The sequence below is a fragment of the Brachyistius frenatus genome, unplaced genomic scaffold (assembly GCF_029030835.1).
Source record: "Brachyistius frenatus isolate BFR_SWC_R1_liver_20210118 unplaced genomic scaffold, ASM2903083v1 Contig_142, whole genome shotgun sequence".
NCBI lineage: Eukaryota > Metazoa > Chordata > Actinopteri > Embiotocidae > Brachyistius > Brachyistius frenatus.
Genome location: NW_027210741.1, coordinates 971,089 through 993,742, shown reverse-complemented (window position 1 = coordinate 993,742; position 22,654 = coordinate 971,089). Strand labels below are relative to the sequence as shown.

General features: G+C 40.3%; 2 protein-coding genes across 4 annotated transcripts in view; one reads left to right on the top strand and one right to left on the bottom strand.

Annotated features, from left to right (window-relative positions):
• The window catches only part of gstcd (glutathione S-transferase, C-terminal domain containing), a 45,884-nt gene extending 28,807 nt beyond the window's left edge, over nucleotides 1–17,077 (bottom strand). For both annotated transcript variants that reach the window (XR_011311667.1, XM_069715384.1), the window contains exons 1-4: nucleotides 16,426–17,077; nucleotides 14,522–14,980; nucleotides 12,852–13,121; nucleotides 8,354–8,447 (exon numbers count right to left, since the gene is read on the bottom strand). Coding sequence is in view for 1 of the 2 variants with exons in the window: in XM_069715384.1 (XP_069571485.1) it covers nucleotides 8,354–8,447; nucleotides 12,852–13,121; nucleotides 14,522–14,980; nucleotides 16,426–16,845 (1,243 nt within the window). In the remaining variant the exon portion in view is untranslated. The remainder of the gene's footprint in view (nucleotides 1–8,353; nucleotides 8,448–12,851; nucleotides 13,122–14,521; nucleotides 14,981–16,425) is intronic.
• A 274-nt stretch (nucleotides 17,078–17,351) lies between these two features.
• On the top strand, nucleotides 17,352–22,608 carry ints12 (integrator complex subunit 12). Of its 2 annotated transcripts, none has more exons than XM_069715398.1 (7): nucleotides 17,352–17,451; nucleotides 18,486–18,643; nucleotides 18,775–18,930; nucleotides 19,631–19,812; nucleotides 19,984–20,143; nucleotides 20,278–20,421; nucleotides 21,667–22,608. In XM_069715398.1, the coding sequence occupies exons 2-7, from the start codon at nucleotides 18,488–18,490 to the stop codon at nucleotides 22,228–22,230; spliced, it is 1,362 nt and encodes a 453-aa protein (XP_069571499.1). In that variant the 5' UTR covers nucleotides 17,352–17,451; nucleotides 18,486–18,487; the 3' UTR covers nucleotides 22,231–22,608. The 2 variants fall into 2 exon arrangements, with proteins under 2 accessions (XP_069571499.1, XP_069571500.1); XM_069715399.1 differs by lacking the exon at nucleotides 17,352–17,451 and adding an exon at nucleotides 17,464–17,622.
• Nucleotides 22,609–22,654: the final 46 nt, after the last annotated feature.

Here is a 22,654-nt window from a genome sequence, read left to right as displayed (position 1 = left end):
TATTCATGATGTGACATTTGCAAGGAGCTCATCATGGAGGCAGCCAGTGGCTCTGCATTTAAATGGGCCCACCTCAAACATCGCGGCAAATAGTGAAACTCTGTGGTAACCCTCCAGGGAGTCTGGATGTGTTTGAACTTGAATTGTAGAAATAAAGTGCCAATTATCCCTCTAATTGGGAGTAACAAAGCTGGGTGGCTGTTGTGCTAGGTCCCGTGTTTACTGCGTATCTTTAAATCTCCAATTTAAAGGCTCTAATGAGTTCAATTAATTGAGAATGAGAGGAGTGATTTGGGAGTTGCAGCCTGCTGTTTGGAGCAGTAAAGCCTGGGGGAATAAAGTATTAACCAAATGCCAGAACGCAGTACAAACACATATCCTCACCAACCTTCAAAAAAACATTTATAAATTGTATTGGTCTTAAAATGTACTCCATAATGAAACTCTTTAGTATTAATAACAGGGAATTTACTTTTATTTATACATGCACTGACAGCTCTACCTACACACACCTCTCCTTCAAGGCAAACTAAAAACAAAAGTGTGCCAAGCTTCTGACATTGCTCTCCAGTGTCAGTTGTAGTTGGTGTTCTGTTTTAATAAGTAAATGTTAGTATGCTAAAAGAAGAAGGCGAACCTGCTAAACATCAGCATGTTAACGTGCTTACATTACACAGTAGGCTCAAACCACAACTGTGCCTAAATAGAGTCTAACAAAGGCACCTGCCCAGCTGTAGACTTTACACAGTTTATTTTCCAGTAAATTAGAAATCTGCCGACTATCTCAAGGACAAATGTGAAAGGGATCTTGGATTCAAGATTAGTCTGGGTCAATTGCTTTTGAGGAACTGTTGCAATTCTTATTAATCTTGCTTTGCAACTCAAAACATTCTCAGATCAAACCCACTACAAAGCACTCTGGTGGGATATTTCATTCATTATAAGCATTTGGAGAGTCGGATTTCTGAAAACGTGACAAGATCAGTAACTTATATGTAGTGCCAAGAAATTGGACGGATATATTTATTAGTCTTGTGCTCAAGTCTACTTGAAAGAGTATGTGTCTGAAGGGAAAATCAACCAATTAACCTTACGCCTAGATTACCCTAGACATTTGTCCGCCAGAAGCCTAAAGCACCTTTTGACAAGTATCTGACTGGCAGACACACTTTAAAAAAACAACAACAATCTTGTCATATGTCCTGACTTTGCCCTTGTGTTGAGCTCGTAGCACACCTAAAAAACAGTAATGCGTTAAAAGAAATACACAAGTAGTCAGGGAGAGAGAATCAGTCAACATTGTCTTAAGACTGAGCTGATGGGGAGAACAGTTAGACACATTTGTGACTAAGCCTGCTGTGCAGAGCCTCATTCAGCCTGACAGCTGGGTAGGAAAAAAAAAAAAAAACATGTGCACAGAACTCAATTCAATCAGTTGACTTAAATGTTGTGCACACACCCCACAAGTAAGGGAGGAAAATATATTTTGGTTCACAGGGTTTTCAGCCAACCTCATTTCTAGTCTTTCCTGAAAATGGATGTTTAATGAGCTTTATGTTTCAGTGTGTTTGATAAATGAGGGTGGATTATTCAGTTCATAAACTGCTCCTGTTGTGAACGAACGATGCGTAGCACCGTGATGTGCACGGAGCAGAAAGAAGCTGTAACCTTCGTGAGTAAGTACTCCAAGTTTCGTTGCTTAATCAAAATCAGCACCTGAGTGACATATGCTTTTCTGAGCGTCAGCAATTCTTTATGCTCCTGAAACTTGAACAAATCATCGGGGAACAGAAACAAGTGAGGAGCCAAATTCAGTGAGGTCATTTGCACTGAATGTTTTCCCTGAAATGTCTCGGAGCATCACAGTAGAGCTTGGTGTTGAGAGTCGGACCCTGGGGGACAAATTCACAGTGCACAACGCCACAAATGTCAAAGAAAATCCACCTGGTTGAGCGCCGGACACTTCATGTCACTCAAACAACTCTCCAGACTCCTAGTCCTCTGGTCATGTTCACAGAGAGATTGCACACACGTGCCAGACCAGCGCGAACAAAAACGTGTGCAACTCAGGAACTGATGATCAAGCAGCAATATTATCAACACGTCCTCATTCGGGTTATACCTTCCTCCTGCTCTGTGTATTTCACAGTGTTGTGCACTGCTCGCACGCAACAGGAGCAGTCCAAGAACTTTTGGATCCACCCCTTTACTTACAACAAGAATATTAAAAGAAGGTATACTTACATAAAGTAGATAAAAAACAAAAAACATTGTATATTCCCTGACTTGCTCTCATCTTAACACAGAAAACAAAAACTTAATACAACATGGATTTGTAGAGGGGTAGTGTAATGATTTCCACATCAGATCTTAAGATCTGATCATTTTATTAATATTAATTGAGTTTGGGTTGCTAATTCTTTCTATGAATATCTGTCAGTGATTATAAGCAAATGAAATGTAAAGTGTAATCTTGGAAGGTAATGTGCAGGATATGAGATGGATGACATGGACAGTATAATTTGGAAGATGAAATCATTGTCATATTTATTTATTTAAAGTTAATGATAATCCATTAGTGAAGTCCAACAGAGAATTTGCACTATCCTTAGGGCATCCAGTCAATAGTCCGACCCAATCCAGTGAAATGAGAAAATGTATAAGATTCATAAATTTTGACTTTAATCATTCCAAGCTAATTATCTTCTTGAATAACTTCAATAACAGTGAGATGTTATGCCTGAGGGGAAAAAAGCACAGCCATTACAGGCCGCTAAACTGACTTAACGGTGGAAGAAATCAACCCCTCTTCATTAATATAAGTTGTTGAAAAGTACATTTTAAACACAGCAGAGAAAAAGTACATATCCACCTACATAATGAAATATTTGAAAGTTGTTATTGGATAGATATTCCATCTTTGATGCATCTTACAGACATGTCTTTCTATTCCCAAACCAACTGGTAATCATCTGAGGGGTATCTGGAAGTGAAACACGACAGATGTTGAACTACTCACTAGACATAAGCAGAGAGTAGAAAAAACAAGCAAAGCATAAGCGTGGGCTACATATTCTGATGAGGCCAAGATTTCTATTGGGATTTAAATTACAAAGAAGGGAATGAGGCTGGGGGATTATTGTAAACGGAATAAGAAGTTCCAACTCAGCTGCAAACAGTTTTTAAAACAGCGTTTAATGCTACCTCAGGATGCTGTGAAATCACTTAACACTGCATGGATGTTATAATGCTGAATAGCCATTACTACAGGGTTCAACCCATTAAATCCTGCATCAGCAGTCCTGCAGTCTGAGAAATATCCTGATATACTGTAAGCTTAACCTTAGAGGCAAACAATATATAGGACCAAAATTGGAATTTGCTGAATGTGTCTTATCAATACTGTATGTAGCATGTGTGAACTTAAATGAAAACACTTGTTTTTCTTGTAGATCAAAAATGATGACTAAGTTCGAATGGAGCTAAATTAAAATCAATATTTTTATATCAAAATTAGATCACACTTGTATGTGAAAAAGCCTACAGAGAATTATCTTGAGCACAGCAGTTCTCCCCTCAACTCTAGTGATCGCTTTGCATCCTTTAGCTTACTGATTTGCAGCTCTAAAATTGACATATTTGGTTTCCTCTCTCTGCTCTCATAGCATCAAATTCAGGTGCAGCAGACAAGCCAAACTCCGATAAGCGCTCTGTACACTACTGTCCACCAAACAGACAATGAGCAACGAGTAGCAGAGTATTTAACAGGTAAATCTAAAGTCAGAGCCTGATATTATATTCAGCAGCTAGTGAAGGCCAACAGTGAGTGAATACTGAACTGAAATTAATTAGGTGGCCAAAAACATGAATACTCATGTTGCTCCATAACTGCTAGATGTTTAGGCAACTGCTTGCTTAGTTCTTAAAAAGATAATATGTCAATGCTGTGCACTGTGTTGTGTTTGTAGCTTGTTTCTGCTCCCCACCAATATCAAGAAAATCTGTTATTACAGTTTTAGGTTACCTGACGCACCACAGTGTTTGTTCCACAGAGAAGTTGTCTTACAAACTTTTTGGAAAATGGCTGGCACTTTCAAAAAATATTTGGCAGGTGATTGATGAATCATCTGTAAATCACTTGGCTTCAAACAATCAGATCAATAAACCACATGACATACTAGGAAAGCATCAAAAAGGAAACAAAACAACATGGTACAGTCTAGTTAGTCTGCAGTCGATTCTTGCCGCGTTTGTATGGTAATTTGCGCATAAAGTCGTTTCTAGCTGCCGACCCACCAAAATCAAGCCCACAGCTGCCAGTAACATTATTGGGTATAAAAAAAAAGAGCATCCCAATGAGGCAGGCTGCACTGCATTAAAAACAGACATGATTCTGTCGTGGGAATTACTGCATGGGCTCAGCAACACTTCTGAAACCATTATCTGTGAAGACAGTTAATCGCTGCATCTACAAATGCAGGTTAAAATTGAAAAGAACCCATATGTAAGCATGATTCAGAAACGCTGCCACCTTCTCTGGCACTGAGCTAATTTCAGACAGACCAAGGCAGAAAACTGTTCCATGGAGTAAAAAAAAAATCAAAATTTTAAATTTTTGGGGGGAAATCATTGATGCTATTTCCTCTGGGCTAAAAAGGAGAGGGACCACCCATGTTGTTATCAGTGCACAGTTCAAAAGTCAGCATCTGTGATAGTATAGGGATGTATTAGTGCACATAGCATAGGTAGTTTGCGCATCTGGGAAGGCACTACAAGGCTGACCGATATATACAGGCTTTGGAGTAACATATGATGCCATGCAGACAACACTTTTACTCAGGAAAGGCCTTGCTTATTTCAGCAAAACAATCCCAAACCACATTCTGCACGTTTTAAAATAGCATGGCTCCATAGGAGAAGAGTCTGGCCTCCCTGCAGTCCAGACCTGTCATCCATTTAAAACATTTGGAGCATCGTGAATGAAAAGTACAGCAAAGGAGACTCTTAACTGTTAAGCAGCTGAAATCCACCGTTAGGCAAGAATGGGACATTTGACTTTGGAAACTCCAGCAACTGGTTTCCTCAGATGTTTACAGATTGGTGTTAAAAGAAGAGTTGATGAAACACCGCGGTAAAAATGCCCCTTTCCCAACCTTTTTGAAATGTGTTGCTGCCATCAAATTCAAAATGAGCACATATCTTCTAAAAAAAATTTTTTTTTAAATTCTCAATTTCAACATTACTATTTTCAATTAAATATGGGTTTACATGATTTGCTAATTATTGCATTCTGTTTTTATTTATATTTCACACAGTGTCTCAATTTTTCTGGGAACAGGGCTGTGCTTTTGCGATGGAAATTGAAAACTTTTTGAAACTTTGTAATTGTGAAATATTTATGGTGAAAACAAGATAAATCATTAATACACACAAATCAATATGTTCTACCTGACTGGCTTCCCAAATAAGTATACAAATTTTGGTTTTGCCCTTATACCAAGTTCCCAAGTCCAATTATCACTAACATGAGAAAACATGAGGATTTCATGCTTAAGTAATGCAACATAAAGGTAGTAACATTTCTTTTAAAGACCACAAGCTTTTTTCTCTGGCTCATTGTTTCTGTCCAATAACTAGGAAAGAAAACACACACACACACCAGTCAACTGTGGAATTTGTGAAATCTCAATCATGTCCCTGCTGCAGTCAAAGCAGGGAGACAGAGACAAATGAAGCCAGTTTTCACTCCAGCAGTTCAACTTCTGTCATACTCTTGTAACCCAAGACACAGACAAGGGAACTCATCTCATCTCCTTGTACCAAAACAACCCTGAAGGACCTAATAGCAGCATGTCTCAAGCATGACAACTATGCGGTTTACTCACCAGCCCTTCCTCTTTATGCCTCATTGTCTCGTTCACCCCTCTTCCCCTGCCTTGTTTTCTCCTGATAACCCTTGTCTCTCCTCATGCTGTCTCACCCCTATCTCACCACTGCCACACACACTCCATCATGCTATCCTGCTTTATTTTCTACCTCTCATCCTCCTTCTATTAAGTGAAGTGTTGGAGACATGAAGCTGGCTGCTCTATACAATGGCCCCTCTATTCATGTTGCTGTTTACCTGTTTGCAGACAGCCCTCACTATATTTAGCGAAGCAGCCATTGACGCAAGGAGGACAAAAACCTCACATTCACAGAAGTCCCTTTGTTCCTCGATGTATTGTTCATACCTAAGTGTCAGTGTGTGGGATTTATTACCACTGCATGCAAAGGAGTCAAACTTGGTTTTCACAGATGCATGAATGTGATTATATTCTTTGTAGACATGGAAGTAGAAATACCCAACATGTCTAAAAGAACAGTGCCATACTAAATCATTGAGATAATTCTTTGCTGTTGGGTCCAACATTAGCACAATGGATTTCAAATGGAACAACAACTAGAGGGTTAAAGCGATGACTTTCTGCTTGGAGGTCCATATTGTACAAATTGTAGCCTTTTTCAGCCATTGGGGTTATGGATGAAAAGGGCTACAATTTTTACACAGCTCATTGAAAGTGGATGTAAACACTCAAATTGAAGCTGAAAGTCAGCACTTTGACCTCCTAGACATTGTTTAATTTTAAATCCACTGCTGTGGAGTACAGAAACAAAACCAAACGTTACACAATAAATGATAAGCCAATACATATAAATAAGACCGGATTCAAGGACTTGTGCATGTTATTTATTAGTTTTGTAGGCATGGAAATATGTAAGGGAAAATTGCTGCAATTTTCGGTACGGTACGTGCAGGCATATGTGCAACCATCTGTGTATACTGTAGTAGCAGATAGATGGGAAAGCCTACGCACTGAGGTTCAGGACAAATTGGCTGCCTTTCGTCTCTGCTCCTCTTTAATTACACAGTACTGAAACGCAGGAGCTACCTACCTACCAGGCTAATACTGCAAAAGGAGATATCAACAGTGCCGTTTATCATGCAGAGTGCTGACAAAAGTGGGACAGCTAAAATTTAGTCTCTCTACATGATTCTCACTCCCAGAATAGACACAATTCCCACATCATCAAGAGTACTTCTGTTGAGGTGTGAGTGGAGGTTTTGGGTGGAGCTTTTAGATGTCAGTGGGGTTTGGGATAGAAATAGATGATTAAGTTGCACTGTGGGAGCACATTAATTGGTTACAAATGGGTGTAAACAATTACTAGTACAGTGCAATCAGCAAGCGATTATAATATGTGCTTGATTTTTGGGTCTAATCTTGTACATTGTACCTGTATAGCACACTGTATTATTTAGGTTTGTGGAACTGTTTGTTTTCTCATCAGCACTTTGACCCGCAAAACACGAATATTGAGCAGCGAAAAAGCAGCAGGGTAGAAAGGAGGTTTATTTTTCTGTGCTTTTACACCACAAATAAAGGCATCAATCAATCACATTATGCATTTCAGGTATTGTGACATCCCGAGTTTCCACCTTGGTGAATAATTCACTCAGATGCTGCACTTGAAGCTCACATGCAGAGGGATTTGCAGGCCACCCCCATAACTTTCATGGAGCAGAGCACACAGTTTCATCCCTGTCGGTTGGCTCACCTGCATCATCAGCTTTGAACTTAAAATATTCCCAAGCGAAACTCCATCTTTCTCAGATCAACTGCCTGCATGTCTGCCTAACTGTCTGTATCATAACTGTCTGATGTACACTACGATACATCATGTTAAAGCATCTCCATGTCAGTTTAAAGGAAAAAGGTGGATATGCTATATATATGAGGCATAAGCACAAATTAAACATAAGCAGTGTATGCATTTTTTTGTGTGTTTCTGTTGTGTTGAGTTTTTTTATCACATACAAATTCCACACACACCCCTGCAACATTTAAGGAGAATAATATGTAGATAAGCACTTAAAAAATAATTAGGGGGGCCTCATGGGAAACCACATCCAACTGAGGATGAACAGAAAGCTCTGCAACATGTCAATGGAAGGTGCCCCTGAAAAGCACCAGTCCACAGTAGCACAGGGAGGTTTGATGTAAATATTTATACATGTTCCTCGCTCTGTATACAGTATCATTAGTATTTGTACTGAAGTTAAACAAGAATTTAGAGGGAGTATCAAGTGATGTAAAGGTATGCCGACAAAGACATGAAGGCGGTAAAAGTGGCGTGAGGAGGTTTGGATGCAGATAGAAAGAGATGAATATGAAGTAAGTAAAGAAAAAAGACATCAGAACAGAAAAAGAAAAAGACAAACCGAAGCAGTAATAAAACAGTGCAAGGGCAAAGGGGCAAAAAGGAAAATGGGGGAGGCAAAGAGGAGAGCCAGAAGGCTCGATTTGACTACCTTCAGTGGGGTTGATAGCTCCTGGTAAACTGTCCCATGGGAGGGTCCAGGCAGGGCGGGGATGGGGAGCAAAGACTGCCTCGATACCATTTTCCTAGGGGAAGAACGAACGAACACACGCACACAAAAAAACATGTTACCATAGAAACCACTTTACAGCCATGAGGGTATGTGGTCCAAATGGTTGAAATGAAGTGACTTGAAGAGAACTGCTCTTAAACATGCCCCTTGTCACCTTGCTTACACTGATCTGAAGCTGGACCCCAGGAAGAAATATGGCTACAGCACTTATTACTCAAGGGAGAGAACAACTCTTCACCTGCATAGTGAATACTCCTGCACAACCAGTTCAGTTAAATACACAAGACATAGAAAAGGGCAACAAAGGTACAGCACATTTCTTTCTTTTCTACTAGACTACATTTGAGAAGGTTAAAGCAGTAACTATTTACTTCGTCACAGCAGTCTATTTGAGTTAGTACAGTTGAACTATTATTAAGTATCTTCTGGAAAATATTTTCTGACAGCTCTATATTTTTACCCCCATGTGAATGGAAAGCCACTATAATACAAATATGATGCTAAATGCCCAATAATAAATATGAAATCACTTTGTGCTTAAACTGTTATTAGGCTATATGACACACATGGAAGAAACAAATATGGATGCAAGCAAAATATCGGGCATATTGGTTTACAATTTACAATTATTTATAAGGTAGTGGTACTTGACAACTAATGTTTTCGCTTGAAATTACCCAAATGTGAAACTTTATCAAAGTGCTCCGAGTAAAATACAGAACTGTGCAAAACGTTTGGGTACTTTAGATGTTCAGATTTGAATCCATCAAACAAATCATCAGGGTGGCATTTGATCGGTCTTAAATTCATTCTGCAGCATGAAAACGACCACACAGAGCCCTGATCTCAACTTTATTGATTCAGTCTGGGATTACATAAAGAGACAGAGGCATTGGAACAGAATGAGTGAAAATGAAAATGTACCTCAGAGAACTGATGCTGTTTTAAAGCCAAGCGTGGTCATGAAGTATTGATTTGATTTTGTTTTTTTTTTCTGTTTAGTGCGCTCTGTATGAAATGAATCAATACATAAAAACTATGAAATTATTCTTTAAATTATCCTCACTTTACCTTCAGTGCCTAAAGTGTAGACAGTACTATGTATAAAATGCTGTGCATTACCATTTAGTTATTACTACCATACAATATGGCTGTACTGTATGGCAGAACTTTGCTACAATAATTCAATTTAAAAAAGAAGACAACAGACATTTATACTGGAGAAGAAAGTATTCTGAAGGTACAATGGTAAAACAAAATATTGTTAATATACCTTTTGGCCTCACTTCAAGGCCTGTACACCAAAATAACTCAACACAGAACTGTATGTATACAGAGGAGTCCAAAAGTCTGAAACCACATTTGTCTTGTCATATTTTCGAGAACTGATAAATAATCCGAAAAATCTGTAAATTTAGAAACATTTGAAAACACGAGAAATGAGGAAGAAATTGACAAAACAGCGATACAGAAGTAAGAACTCCATTCTTCAGAGACATGATGCATCCCTTGGTTTGCATCTTTGTAGAGGAGTCATACTGCAGCAGGATAATGAGCCCAAACACACGTCAAAGCTTTGAAGAACTACTGGAAGACCAAAGTAGACCAAGAATTGCTGACTGTCCTGGACTTCCTTCCATAGTCTCCTGACCTCAACCCTGTTTAACATTTATGATGCACTTGAAGACTGAGAAAGTCAAAGATTCCTGACATAACAAGAAGCTCTTTGGAACATCGTAAAATTATGCTGGAATAATATAGTTTATCCAGTTTTGCACACATTTTTGGAGTCCATGCAGCTTGGGTACAGCTGTAATTGAAGCATAAAAGGAGTATATCAAATACTATCCAAGAACAATTTTCAGAGATTCAACTTTTCACTCGAATTCTTAAGTTGTTATTATATCAATAAAGATTTTTTTTTTTATTGAATTCTAATATCTTCACTAGTCGCCCCAGACTCATGGTTCCTTCTGTACATATTAATAAGATAAACTAAGAGATCAGAAAAATATGAACACTGTGATCAAAACACATGTACACATGTAATGCACAGCTCTACAATAAACATTATAGGTTGAACTAGTACTTCAGTTGTTTGTGTGTTGACTGACTACGGCCCAATGGGGCTGAACAGTGTTATGCTGTGTTTTCTTTATCTACATTAAAGGAGAAGCCAAAATATGTAAAAAACAAAACAAAACAAAAAACAACAACAACCTTACACTACAACGCAATCCAATACAAGAACACCACAAAATCCAGCTTTAAAATGTCCAACTCCTTTCTATAGGGTAAAAAGCAATTAAAATGTACTTAAAGTTTAACACCGTAATATAAACTAATATAATATGTAGCCAGGGCCAAAATCTGTCTTTATTCGTTAAATTGAAAGTGGTCCGGCCACATCATTACGATGCACTATAGTTGTATTCTGAAGCTGCTTTCGGGTGGACACTGCTTGGAAAAAAGAAGCTTGGTTTCTTGGTTAAGCCTTAAACCCAATAGGTCCAGGTGAAAGTTTCCTGCAATAAAGTTTACACATAGATTGTGTCTACAATCCCTGTTTTTGGAGCTCCAGCTTCTGTGAGCCCACTTCTTCCAGTAAAAAAAAATTAAAGATTCCTCTTAGTTTTTATTTAACTCATCGTTTTAGCCGAGTTATATTCCTTTCAAGATAAACTCTGTTTTTACTGGTATCTTTTAAGCTGTGGTCTACTGTTAGCCCTTGTTAGGAAATGAAAGTGTTGGGCCTACGCTTTTGTTTACATTTGGATCACAGGTTGTGTCTCTACAGCTCATTGCACAGGCAGTTTGACTGCCATGCACTGGTGTGTGTTAACTGAACTGAGAAAGAGGGAGAGTTTATGAGCCATTTATACTCTGGATAGTGTAGCAAGATGAGTCTGGTGCCTCTGGTTAGCCGCAGTGAAGGATCGATTGCCACCATGTCAGACAGCAGACCTCTCTGTCTCTATGTACTTGCCTTGGTGAGAGAGACAGAAAGAGAAAGAGAGAGAGAGAGAGAGAGAGAGAGAGAGAGAGAGAGAGAGAGAGACACACACACACACACACACACACACACACACACACACACACACACACACACACACACACACACACACACACACACACACACAGGCCAAGGCAACAGCTGCGCTGCAGACAGGGTGGTGGCGACATGTAGCCATCCTTGTAATCCCTCCAGGCTGAGACAGAATGGTGGCCATTGTGTATGTGTCTTTGTGCACATTCCTCTCACTTTTAATGCCTGATTTCAACCTTCCATGAAAACTGTCATTTGTTCACATCTGGGCCTAACTCAATTTAATCCTGTAGCATGGCACGTTTAAGACACTTCCCATCCTGACCACCCAGCTCACTCAGCCCCAACCAAATTCTCCAAAGCCTCCTGCTTTCTCCCTTTTTGTCACTTAATATATTGTTATGCACATCACAGCCAGCAGGAAATCAAGGAAATATCTTTGTTGAGCGAGGAGAGCAAAAAGGCCAAGAGAACAGTCTGAGGGCTCAGTAGTGAGAGGTTAGTCAGGGTTGAAGAGACAGTATCTTTTTAAACAGCTGGGCCTACTTATCTTGTGCTGCAAAAAAAGCTAGTTCAGAGCAGAGGTAATATCTGGGGTGGCATGGAGCTAAGGAAACTATAAATGCATGTGACCGTTGCCAATGCTTCCTGAGGGAGCAGCATTTTAAAAGTGTGGAGTGGAGCACCAAGAATTTCAACCATTACAACAACAACTAAGTATGGATGTAAAACTTTGCTTTGTTTTGGACTGGATTCATTGTATTTATTGCACCTGAAATGAGGACCGGCTGAATGTGCACTGTCTGCACTAATGCAAGTGGCAACAAGGATCCACTGAGAGTACTGAAATGTGCCTTTTAAAAAATGCTGAATGCAGGAGGATACTTTTTTTATAAACATATTTGTTTCATTTAAAGAAAGGTCCCTTTTTTGTTTCAATGTCTTGACTAAAAATTGACTGTACTATTTACAACCTATGAGAAGAAAACAAATGTCAACAGACAAATAGCCCAAAATCCTTAAAAAGCCCACTTAAAATGACAATTCTGTGACAAAGCAATTAACGTTAAAGAACTGGCAGAAAGACAAAAAAAAATCAACAATTTAGAAAGCCTGCCAGAAGCCGAAACATTATCTTAGAGCTACACTCTTGAAGGCTAAATCGGCAGAAAATGGAGGCATGAAATGACAGGGATAATAGTTAACAACCAGTCGATGCCTACAAACCCTCTATCTGTGCTATGAAGGGACACTGGGTGACAGCTACTTTAAGTCTAGGTCAGTGTATATGCAAGTGTGGAAGCAAAAATGTTTGGAGAACTATAGAGGCAACGCGTGCACAGAGATAAGTAATGGAAAACAATGATTTACTTGAAGTTTTGTCATTGTGGGCCTGGGGCCACCGACAAAAGGAAGCTGTGTGGTCATCTCCTGGCCTTCCTCTTGTGCCAGCAGGCTGGCTGGGTTGTTCTCTGATGGGACCACGGGGAGGCTAGACGCGGGAACTTGGGGGATGGACAGAAGTAACCCACAATCCTCGGCTGCGCGGAGCAACCCAGGTACCTCCTGAACACGGCTGTACCAACGCAGCAGGTGGGGAAGCTGATGTAGAGAGCTCGCGGCATGAGCTTGGAGGGAACACTATTAAAGAGGAATGAAAGAGAAAAGAAAAAAAACAAGGAGATATTGATTAAATGACTCGACTGAAGTGTCATCTCCAGCGAAGCGAGATGTCAGGTTCCACCAGAATTCACTCATCACAGTGGTGGATGGACACACACAAGGGGCCAGCGGGAAAAACATCAAAACAAGAGTTGGCGGGTGGGGAGAGTAAAGACACAAACAGTGACATGATCAGAGAAGCTGTATCAGTGCATGTGACAATGTGTGGAAGACATAAGAGAGAAAGAGGGACGAAGACACAAGAGGGAGACGGGGGCACTCTGCAGTACGATGAGTGGGCGGAGTGGAAAGGATCCACTGTGGCTGCGTGTGTCGTGGACAGTGAATGGCGTTAGGAGGAGACACGCTAGGCTGAGTGTGAAACTGGAAACCACTGGAGCACAGCTGACCACTAAAAGCCTCATTGTGGGAACTTCAGTTTATTCCCACACTCAGGGAATAGCTGGAGACAGCTGAGAGGTGAACTGGAGGTTGAGTCCCACATCACTGCCTGACAATGCAGCATTACTGATCAATAAAGATATACAGTTGTACTAAACAACTCTCAGTCCTCCACTGCAGTTACTCCGATTGCTACAAGCAAGCTCATCAAAATCATTGTCTGTGATGAATAATCAGAAAATGTTTGCCAGCTTTTAAAGTGTTAAAAAAAAATGTTAAGTTAACAATTTGAAGGTCAACATAACAACCTGCCAACCCTTGATCTGCTGTAGAGAGAGAATCGTTCCCAAAGCAAAGTGAAAAGCATTTCAACCTGCTGCATTTGAATAGAAACCCTCCCATACGCTCTTATCAGTCGTTGCCAGGTGGCTCTAGACCACCTTAGAGAGCAAAACCTATGCCAAGTCTGATGCAGTGAGTCTTCTTAAGTCAAGAGTGTGCCTGGATGGATGTGAAAGGAGCTGGGTGTACCGCCTGCTCACCCTGACCGGAGTGTCAAAACTATATATCACGCACAATTTGATAAGTCATCATAATAAAAGGCATTAAGACGCCAGCAAATACATGTAATGTGGGTCCTTCTGGCCTGAGTGGCAACGTCAGATTGGTGACATCACACCTCAGTCATGCGTGTTGTTTAAAGTGGTAAGGCAAAGCCTTTGACGGACAGAAAAATAACATGTGTTTTGCTGAAAGAATATTTCTTAAAGAAAGTGTGTCAGCGTGTTGAAATTATAAGAAATATGTAGGAAATAAAGACATTGACAATAAAATCAAATAAGCATTTGATGTGTACTCATGGATCCAGATTAGGCAATCATTGAAGCTAATAGGAAGGAGGTCCGCAGCCACAAGGGTATATTGCTGACAACACTCAAACATTAATCATGTCATGTCATCTCGTCTAAAGCTCTTACCAGATACTTATGAATGCACGGCAGCAGCACCACATCAGTCAGAGTGAAGTATAGTCCCTCAGCGAACACATGCTCCAGCTGAGGCAAATCTGTTGTCTTCACTTTCCTGATCTCAGAGTTCTCTCTGGTGGTCAAAGCCGGAACTCCATCCACAGACATTTTGGCCAGAGCCGCTCGAAGCTCAAGACCATCACAGGCCTGGGACGACTGTCCAGGCTTGGACTCAGAGTCCAGGCTCTCTTGGCCTTCAGAGGACTCATTCTTTTCATTCTGTCTCTGCTCTTGGAGTTTCTGTCTCCGTATTTTGTCATCGTTGTGGACTTTGACGGGTTCAGCGAGCCTCTGCTCGAGGGTGAGAATGGAGACAGGCAGTTGACAATGTTGATTTGTTGGATTCTGGAGGTGTTCCTCTACAGCAGAGGGGATGCCAAGTTCACAGAGTCGGGTCCACTTGCTGACCTGAGAGTCAGGAATGACAAGAGGTTTGACGTCAAATACAGCACCGTCTTTACAGTCACTCAATACTAAGGCTGCAATGATTACAAGATGAATCAATTAGTTACTCAGCAGAAATGAATTGGACAACTATTTTAATAATCAAATAATAATTTTGGGTAATTGTGTGTGGGAAAAAAAGCTTAAGTTCTCTGATTACAGCTTCTTAAATGTGACTATTTCCTGGTGTCTTTGGTTCTCCATGACTATAAACAGAATGTTGTTTGGTTGTGGACTGTTGGTTGGGACTGAACAAGACATTTTATGCTGCACCCTCAATTGTGTGAAACACTCATCGACATTTTTCACCATTTTCTAACATTTTTAGACCAAACAGCTAACCAGGTAATAGAGAACATAAACGATGGGTTAATCAATAATGAAATTATTTGTTAGCGGCAGCCTCAATCAAAACTGAAAGACATTTGTTGACGGTTCACTGTATGAAATATTATAGTGAAGTTGGTCAAAGTATGATACCACTGAGAAAATAAGTTTACCACCGAGTGCAGCCTGCAGAGAACCACTAATGACTTTAAACCTGATCAATTCTGAATAATATCCTGGGTGGTTAATGCTGAAGAACAATGTCAAAAACAAGTTGTGAGGTTAGTGAATTTTGTTAGATCTACTGAGACCTGATTAGTTGAAACCCAACTACATACGAGTTCATTTTTCAAATTGATTATAGAAAAATGATTCTTCATTGGTGCTGAACTGCATGCTTCCCTGTAGGTATCAGTGTTGGGAAGGCAATGTATGACTGTTAAAAATGTAATAAAGTAATGTAACCATTTTAATTTCTTCAATGCAACTTATTTTGATTACTTTTCGAATAAATGATTTAAACTGGACAATAAAAATGAAAAGTCCTAAAAGCTTGATTTTAACTAGGCAGTGTAAATCTCCCAAAAGCAGTCAACATTGATTACTGTGAAACAGAAGCAACAGAGTTAACATTATATAAGCTTTTCACTGAAGAGTATATTCAAATGTAACCCCTTTGTAATCCTTAACATTTTAATAACTTCAATTTAATTATATGTTCTTCTCAGTAATTGTAACTTATACATCGTAGTTACTTTAGTTTATTGTAAATCAGTATGTACACAATCTGTATGCACAGCACTGATGATGACATATTTACCCAAAATTCACCTGAATATATTGATGGATTGACTTGAGTTTTAAAAGTCAAAACTATCGGGATCACTTGTGACAGCTTGAGAAAAGCCAAACTACATAGGTCTTTTAATATAGTTGTTCTTGATATCTCATTTGTTGCAAAACACCTAACCCTTTTACACTTATCATCTTCATGCACCTTGCATGTGAGAAAGGAAAAAAAAGTTGCTATTTAAGCACTTTCTATTTCTTTCTTGTATTTTTGTCATATATTTGCCACCAACCTCAGCACAGGCCTTCAGACATGTCTTCTTGAACCCCAGCAGTGTCAGTACATCATTTCTGGAGGGGTCTGCCGCGACGGTTTTGTTGATGATATGTCTGAGGACCACTGCCAGCCCCGCCCTGCAGAGCCGCCCGGTCTCATCCAACACAGCCGGGAGACGGCAGCCCCTCACCAGCTGTGGGAGATCCTCCAGCTGGATGGCAGAGACATTCAGAGACGCTGGCAGCTGACTCCTCAGAGACTCCGGGCTGGTTTGTTCGTTGAAGACCAGAAACACTGTGAAAGACTTGCACTCGCAGTAGGACAGGAGAAACAGGACAATGGAGGTGTGCAGGGGAAGACGCGGCTCCTCGTTCTGGGCACAAACTTCTAAGTAGAGGGAGGGACCCTGGTGCTTCTTCACCTCAGTGTGTTTCATTGTAAAACACAACAATACTGTGGGTTAAAAGACATGGGATGTCCCTCGTTAGTTCAGGATGTGTGTTGCTATGCCCGGCTGGGGAGCGTAAGCTAAAATACCAGGTGGACCAAACACTTTGAACGACGTTGAGAGGTACTTACAATAATAGCAAGAGATATCCAGAAATATGCACCGGCGGGTTCAGTAAAAACCACGCTGTTAGAGAACAACCCTGAAATGCTGCCGCTTCTTCTTCCCTTGTGCTAAAGGTGGGCAAGCACAGCTCCACAGCGCCTTCTGCGGTCTCCTTCGGAATAAATAAATACTTAAAATGGCGTAATATGTTAAAAGTGCTCCGTCGGTACGTATATAATCGGTGTACATTGTACTTTTCACTAAACATTAAATTCAGGAGCCGCGATATGCAATATTCTTGAGTTAAAAAAAAAAACAATTTCCTGATAAGGTTCCGCTTGTTAAAGATTCCGGACATATTTGGCTGTTGCACCGGTTGCAAGACGGAACGTTCGCTCCTTTGTAGGAAGTGCAGCCCATCCTTCAGTTATTCAGTAGAACAACAACACCGGGCTGTGGGTCCGACTTTTACCAGAAGCAGAGTGCGAGGTAACGTAATTCAAGTGGAGACGATAAGCTGTGAACTTTAATTTATAACTGACAGCTCAGAGTAAACTTTAGCCGCTTGCGCTGCTCCGTGTTCCCGGTCCGGACCAATAACGTAATAGCAACCAAATGAACTGGTTGCTTCCGTACGTTTCCCTTCAGTAAACCCACCAGGTAAAGATCAGGGCAGCTGTGAGATTTGGTGCTCAACAAAGAGACTCGTGTTTTTTCAGACGATCCTACCTGAAAGCATGAAAATAATGTAAAATCGCCATGGAGTAATTAAGATGACAGAGCAGTGTCTAGGTGTCACTTGGTCATCGGAGTGAACACTTCAAATTTAAATCCTGGTCGATTTAAGGCGTCTTTTCTTGACTTCCACTGTTTTGTCTTCATCTATTTCTCTCCTCTCTTGTCCTCCCGTCCTTTCATTGTGTTTATTGTCATCTTTTAAAATGTTTCAGATATAAACACGGCCATTGCATGAGTTCCAAACTTTGCCCAGAAGAAACATACAGTTATCACTGAATACTTATTCTTTCTAAAGATTTTCATGCGTCGGTATAAATCTTTTATTTTATTTTTTTGTTGTTGTTGTTGTTTTTGGGGAGGAGGGTTATATAATGTTAAGAGCCCAATAAATAGCTAAATCCTAACACCAGGATGAACTTAAGATCAGACTGACTCCAGGAAGTTCCCCATGTTAGAGACCCATTTTTTTTTTATTTTTTTTTTACAAGGTGATACTGAGTTGTATCAACTGCAGCGAAGATATTTTGTTATTTCAGTCGATGAAGAGTTTTACTGTACTATGAATCTTGAAAGTCTCATCCAAGTCGATTGACATTGCAAGTTAGCACTATATTGTCTATACAGATCCTGCAGCTTTTTTGTTCGTTTATTTTGAGTTTAATTTGGAAAATCACTAACTTGTCTAACAAAACATGTCTAGGAAAGACTTTAGTAGTGGGACTTAGCATTGTAAGTTGAAATTGAGGCCTGGAAAACTGACAATACTTTATGATTCTCAATTTAAGCCATGGCTGGACCTGTCAGCTTGGAGTTGGACCCCGTCTTTCTGAAGGGACTGAGTTATTTGCACTCTAAGAGTAAAGACTCTGCTGAGAAACTCAAAAGTCTACTCGATGAGTCCCTTGCAAGAGGAAGTGACTCATCCTACCGTTCATCACAAAAAGTAAGAAATTGGAGACAGACATGTTTTTATTCACACCCTACCTCATTATTGTCAAATTCTCTTTCAGTTTCTTTGGGATGTAATTTGAACACAATTAAATGCTCTTATACTCTGTGCATTTGTATCTTTAGGATATAGAGGTGTCAAAGGTATCTGTGTCAAAACTGAGCTTAAGTAAACAAGATTCAAAGTCTTCCTCAAGTTCATCCTCCAGCAGCAGCAGCGGAAGTAGCAAATCCAGCTCGGAAAAGAGCAAGAAAGAAGGAGAGAAGAGGCCCTCTGAAAAGGTACCTGATGCATTTTAAATCATGTGAATTAGAATAATTTAGTGCCACAATGTGTCATGGACAGCTGTGAGCTGTTTCAATGTTAGTTCCTTCACAAGTATCTCACACATGACTTAAGGCTGATTGAGAGTTACAATTTAGATTGAGGGGGAATGGAGCAAACAGGTAACCAGGCAAATTAAGAAGATGGTAATAAGACTCAAAAGAGGTATCAAATTTTATTGCACATTAGCACCTTCAAAGTGCTAAAAGACAAACTGTAACTGTCTAGACTGTAACAAGGAAAATTGACCTCCATGTTTGAGTCCTGTGATGCCTGTTAATGTGATTTCTTTCTGAAGTAGTACAATATAAACTGCGAAAGTTGTCAAGTCGTGATCAAATGTACATGTTCATATGTAAAGCACATGTCTGTTATCTTGCAATGACGGTTAAGATAGCTGAAAGGAAAATGCAATGTTGTTTTTACATTTTGGATTTCTAGTTTTCTTTTACGCCTGCAGCAGTATTTTGCATCAAGCATGCAGTTCAGGTCAGAGTTAATCGCATGATGGGGAAATCCGGGTCCAGAGATTTTCTTAAAGTGCAAGAAGCATACGTGCATAGTTCCACATGTGTGATAATATGGTAGATATAATTTGACAGTGTTTTTAGGCATGCATTGTCCAAACTGACCTCATTCTGTCTTGCTTAAAAACAGGTCAGGGTTGACTTGGGAGAGGTGGACCTGCCGAAAAAGCCACGTCCGGAGAAACTGGAGAATCGTTCTTCTCCAATTACTGTTCAGACCAGCAAAGACCTCCTGCCAAACATAAATGACTATGATGAGACTAACGCTGATGACTTTGCCATGGAGATGGGCCTGGCTTGTGTGGTTTGCAGGTACATGTTAATTATTAGTAAATATAATTATTTAGTAATGCTTGAGCTTCAGGATGTCAGTTCATATTGCTCCAATTCCAATTATCTCTTCCTAGCCTGGACAGTTAAACTTGGTGACCTCTGTGTTGCATTCCTATGTTCACTCTTTTGTTGTGTTTTTAATAACCTAAGACAAATGACGGTGACCATGGGAAATCAGCTGGTGGAGTGTCAGGAGTGTCATAATCTGTACCACCAGGACTGTCACAAGCCCCAGGTGACAGACAAAGAAGTAAATGACCCACGGCTGGTGTGGTATTGTGCCCGCTGCACCAGGCAAATGAAACGCATGGTGAGGATATTAAATTATGGTCAAGTATTCGCTGCCCATCACCACTGATGACGTGTACAGTCAGTCCACAGTCATGTTAGGAGGACCTGGTGTTGGTTCTGTGTAAAACTAATTAATTTTGTTCTGTCCACAAGGCCCAGAAACCTCCACAGAAACCGTCACCTGCATCTGCATCATCAGCTCCTGTTGTAAAAGACACGCTGGTAAAAAAGACTGAGCTGAAACTCAAAACGGACGCAGCCAGCACCTTCCAAGCCTTCAAAAGAACAGAAGTGAAGGTACGTGTTGACTCAGTATGTCTGACGCAGTCATTGTGAATAGTTAACAAATATTTGACCAACCTGTTTGGCACTCATGTGCTCCTGTGTCAACCTAAGGTTAAGCAAAAACTGGGATTCCCCATCTGTAATTTATTATTGGTAGCCAGAGGGAAAAGAGCAATTGCTGTCAGTTTGAAAAACTGGTGTAAAAGTCAGTGAATCCCTGAAGAGGAAAGCAAGCAGAAAGTACACATTTATTTTCAAGGATCAGACCACTGACTTCTGCAGCTGGGATAGTGTTCCAGTACCGTATCATTTCCCGAGAGGGAATGAGTTTTAAAACTTTTCAGAGCACTTTTTGCTATTTGGAGTTCGACATGAAGTTTTTTTTGACCCCAAAACATGCTCCCTTGTAGTCACTGATTATGTTAATACCACTCATGTCGGGAGTGAAAGTTATGTTAGTTTGCAGTAAAAGTATTGCCCAAGTAAGAAAGTCACGCTCCTGTTTAGTTTGTTGGTAACTCAGCTGAATAAATAATGTTAGAGAAACAACAGCTAATAGTTGTTGTCTGTTTATAGGTAAGAGACCAGATTCCCTTTTACAGTGAATTCGCCACTGACAATGGCTTCAAATCGGAAGATGTTAGCAGTGATGCTCCAAAATGTAGCTTGTATTTCTGGGTCATTTTGAATTATCTCTTCACATACAAAGTCACTGGTTACCTTGTATCATACAGTCACATTTTGATTGAAAGCACAAAGGTTGAAGCGCTTTTACGGTGGTTGGAGTGTTAATTGGTAAAGTAGGGTCTGATGAAGTAGTTGTAGGTGTTGCAAGAGGAATGGAGTGGAGATTGGTACACTCATTCATAACACCATTTACATCAGTTAGTGCACTGAATGTTTCATATGTTATGCATCTTAAATTGGATTATTTATCCCGAGGTGGTAAAAAGCTTCAGTTACTGTACTTTTAATGTTAACCTTAATATTAAAATGTCAAACATAAACACAGAGCCTAAATCTTCAGAAAGACAGTATAAAAATCCCCATTTGGTGTCTCAGGAGTGTGATTTCAACATATAGTCTCACTGACAATTAGGCAAGTAGTGTTTGAATTCAGAAATATTGTTGTCCTCCTGAGGTCTCAGTTTCAAAACATTAGAAGTTATTATCACAGTATAACAATACCGTACTAGGTGTGTTGACTTTGTGTTGCACTCTGATAATCTACATTGATGCCTTTTTTATTTCATGTAGCCACCTACCACATCAGCCAATCCCACCAGCAGTAGCTCCTCCTCCTCCGGCAGTGGTCTTACAGGCTGGGCTGCATTTGGCGCCAAACCGAGCTCATCTCTTCCCGCTAGCTCCAAACTAGGTTCTTCAGGCCCGAGTGGGAGCAACAAGACCTTGGCAACTCCTTCTGGTCAGAAGCCTGCCGGGCTGTCTGGGCTAGCTGGAGCCAAGTCAGGACTTGGGGGTGCCAAAATAGCAGGGAGTAGCAATGGAAATGGCTCCAGCCAGGTTAATCTGAAACCCCCTCCACCTCTGACTCTGGGTAAGCAGCCACTGAACCGTTCATCGAGCAGTGAAGGCCAAGGGAAAGGTTCTGCGTCATCAGGAGCCAGCTCCCCAAGCAGCTCCCAGACAGGTGCTGGAGGGAACGGGGGCAATAACGTCGGAGGTAACGGGAACAATGGGAATGGGTCAAAGGCTGCACCGGGAGAGAAAGCACCAACATCTCAAGAGTCCCAGCTCAACGCCATGAAACGGTTACAGCTGGTGAAGAAGAAAGCAGCGCAGAAGAAACTGAAGAAATGAGTAGAGATAGAGAGAAGTAAAAAGGAAGAGGTGTGAGGGAGTAGAAAATATACATTCAAAAAATGTGGAATTAGTCTCAGAGCATTGTTTGTATTTCAAGAGCATCTGTACGTGGAGTAACACCATCCAGTCAAATACTTGAATTTTACTTTGTGTAAATGCTGCTGGACTTTGTGTGCCTCGTTCTGTCCTAACAAATCTAACCAGAGAAAAAAGTGTCACATTTCTGACAAAATGTGAAGTGTCATTAAATATCCTCTTTTTATAAACTGGCAGTCACAATGGCTTCTTACAAAGTGATGTTTTTTGAATGAGAATCATTATATTCCTTAGGACAAATGGAGAATAAACTGCAATAGTCTAATCATAGAGATCATTTTTATTCATAATGTACTTAATAAAATCTAAATAATGACATCATTTT

Excerpts from the sequence above, each read along its gene's own strand:
- ints12 (XM_069715398.1), top strand. The coding sequence starts at position 18,488 with ATGGCTGGACCTGTCAGCTTGGAGTTGGACCCCGTCTTTCTGAAGGGA. Across the intron at positions 18,931-19,630 it reads AGAAGAGGCCCTCTGAAAAG|GTCAGGGTTGACTTGGGAGA; the intron begins GTACCTGATGCA and ends GCTTAAAAACAG. Across the intron at positions 19,813-19,983 it reads CTGGCTTGTGTGGTTTGCAG|ACAAATGACGGTGACCATGG; the intron begins GTACATGTTAAT and ends TAATAACCTAAG.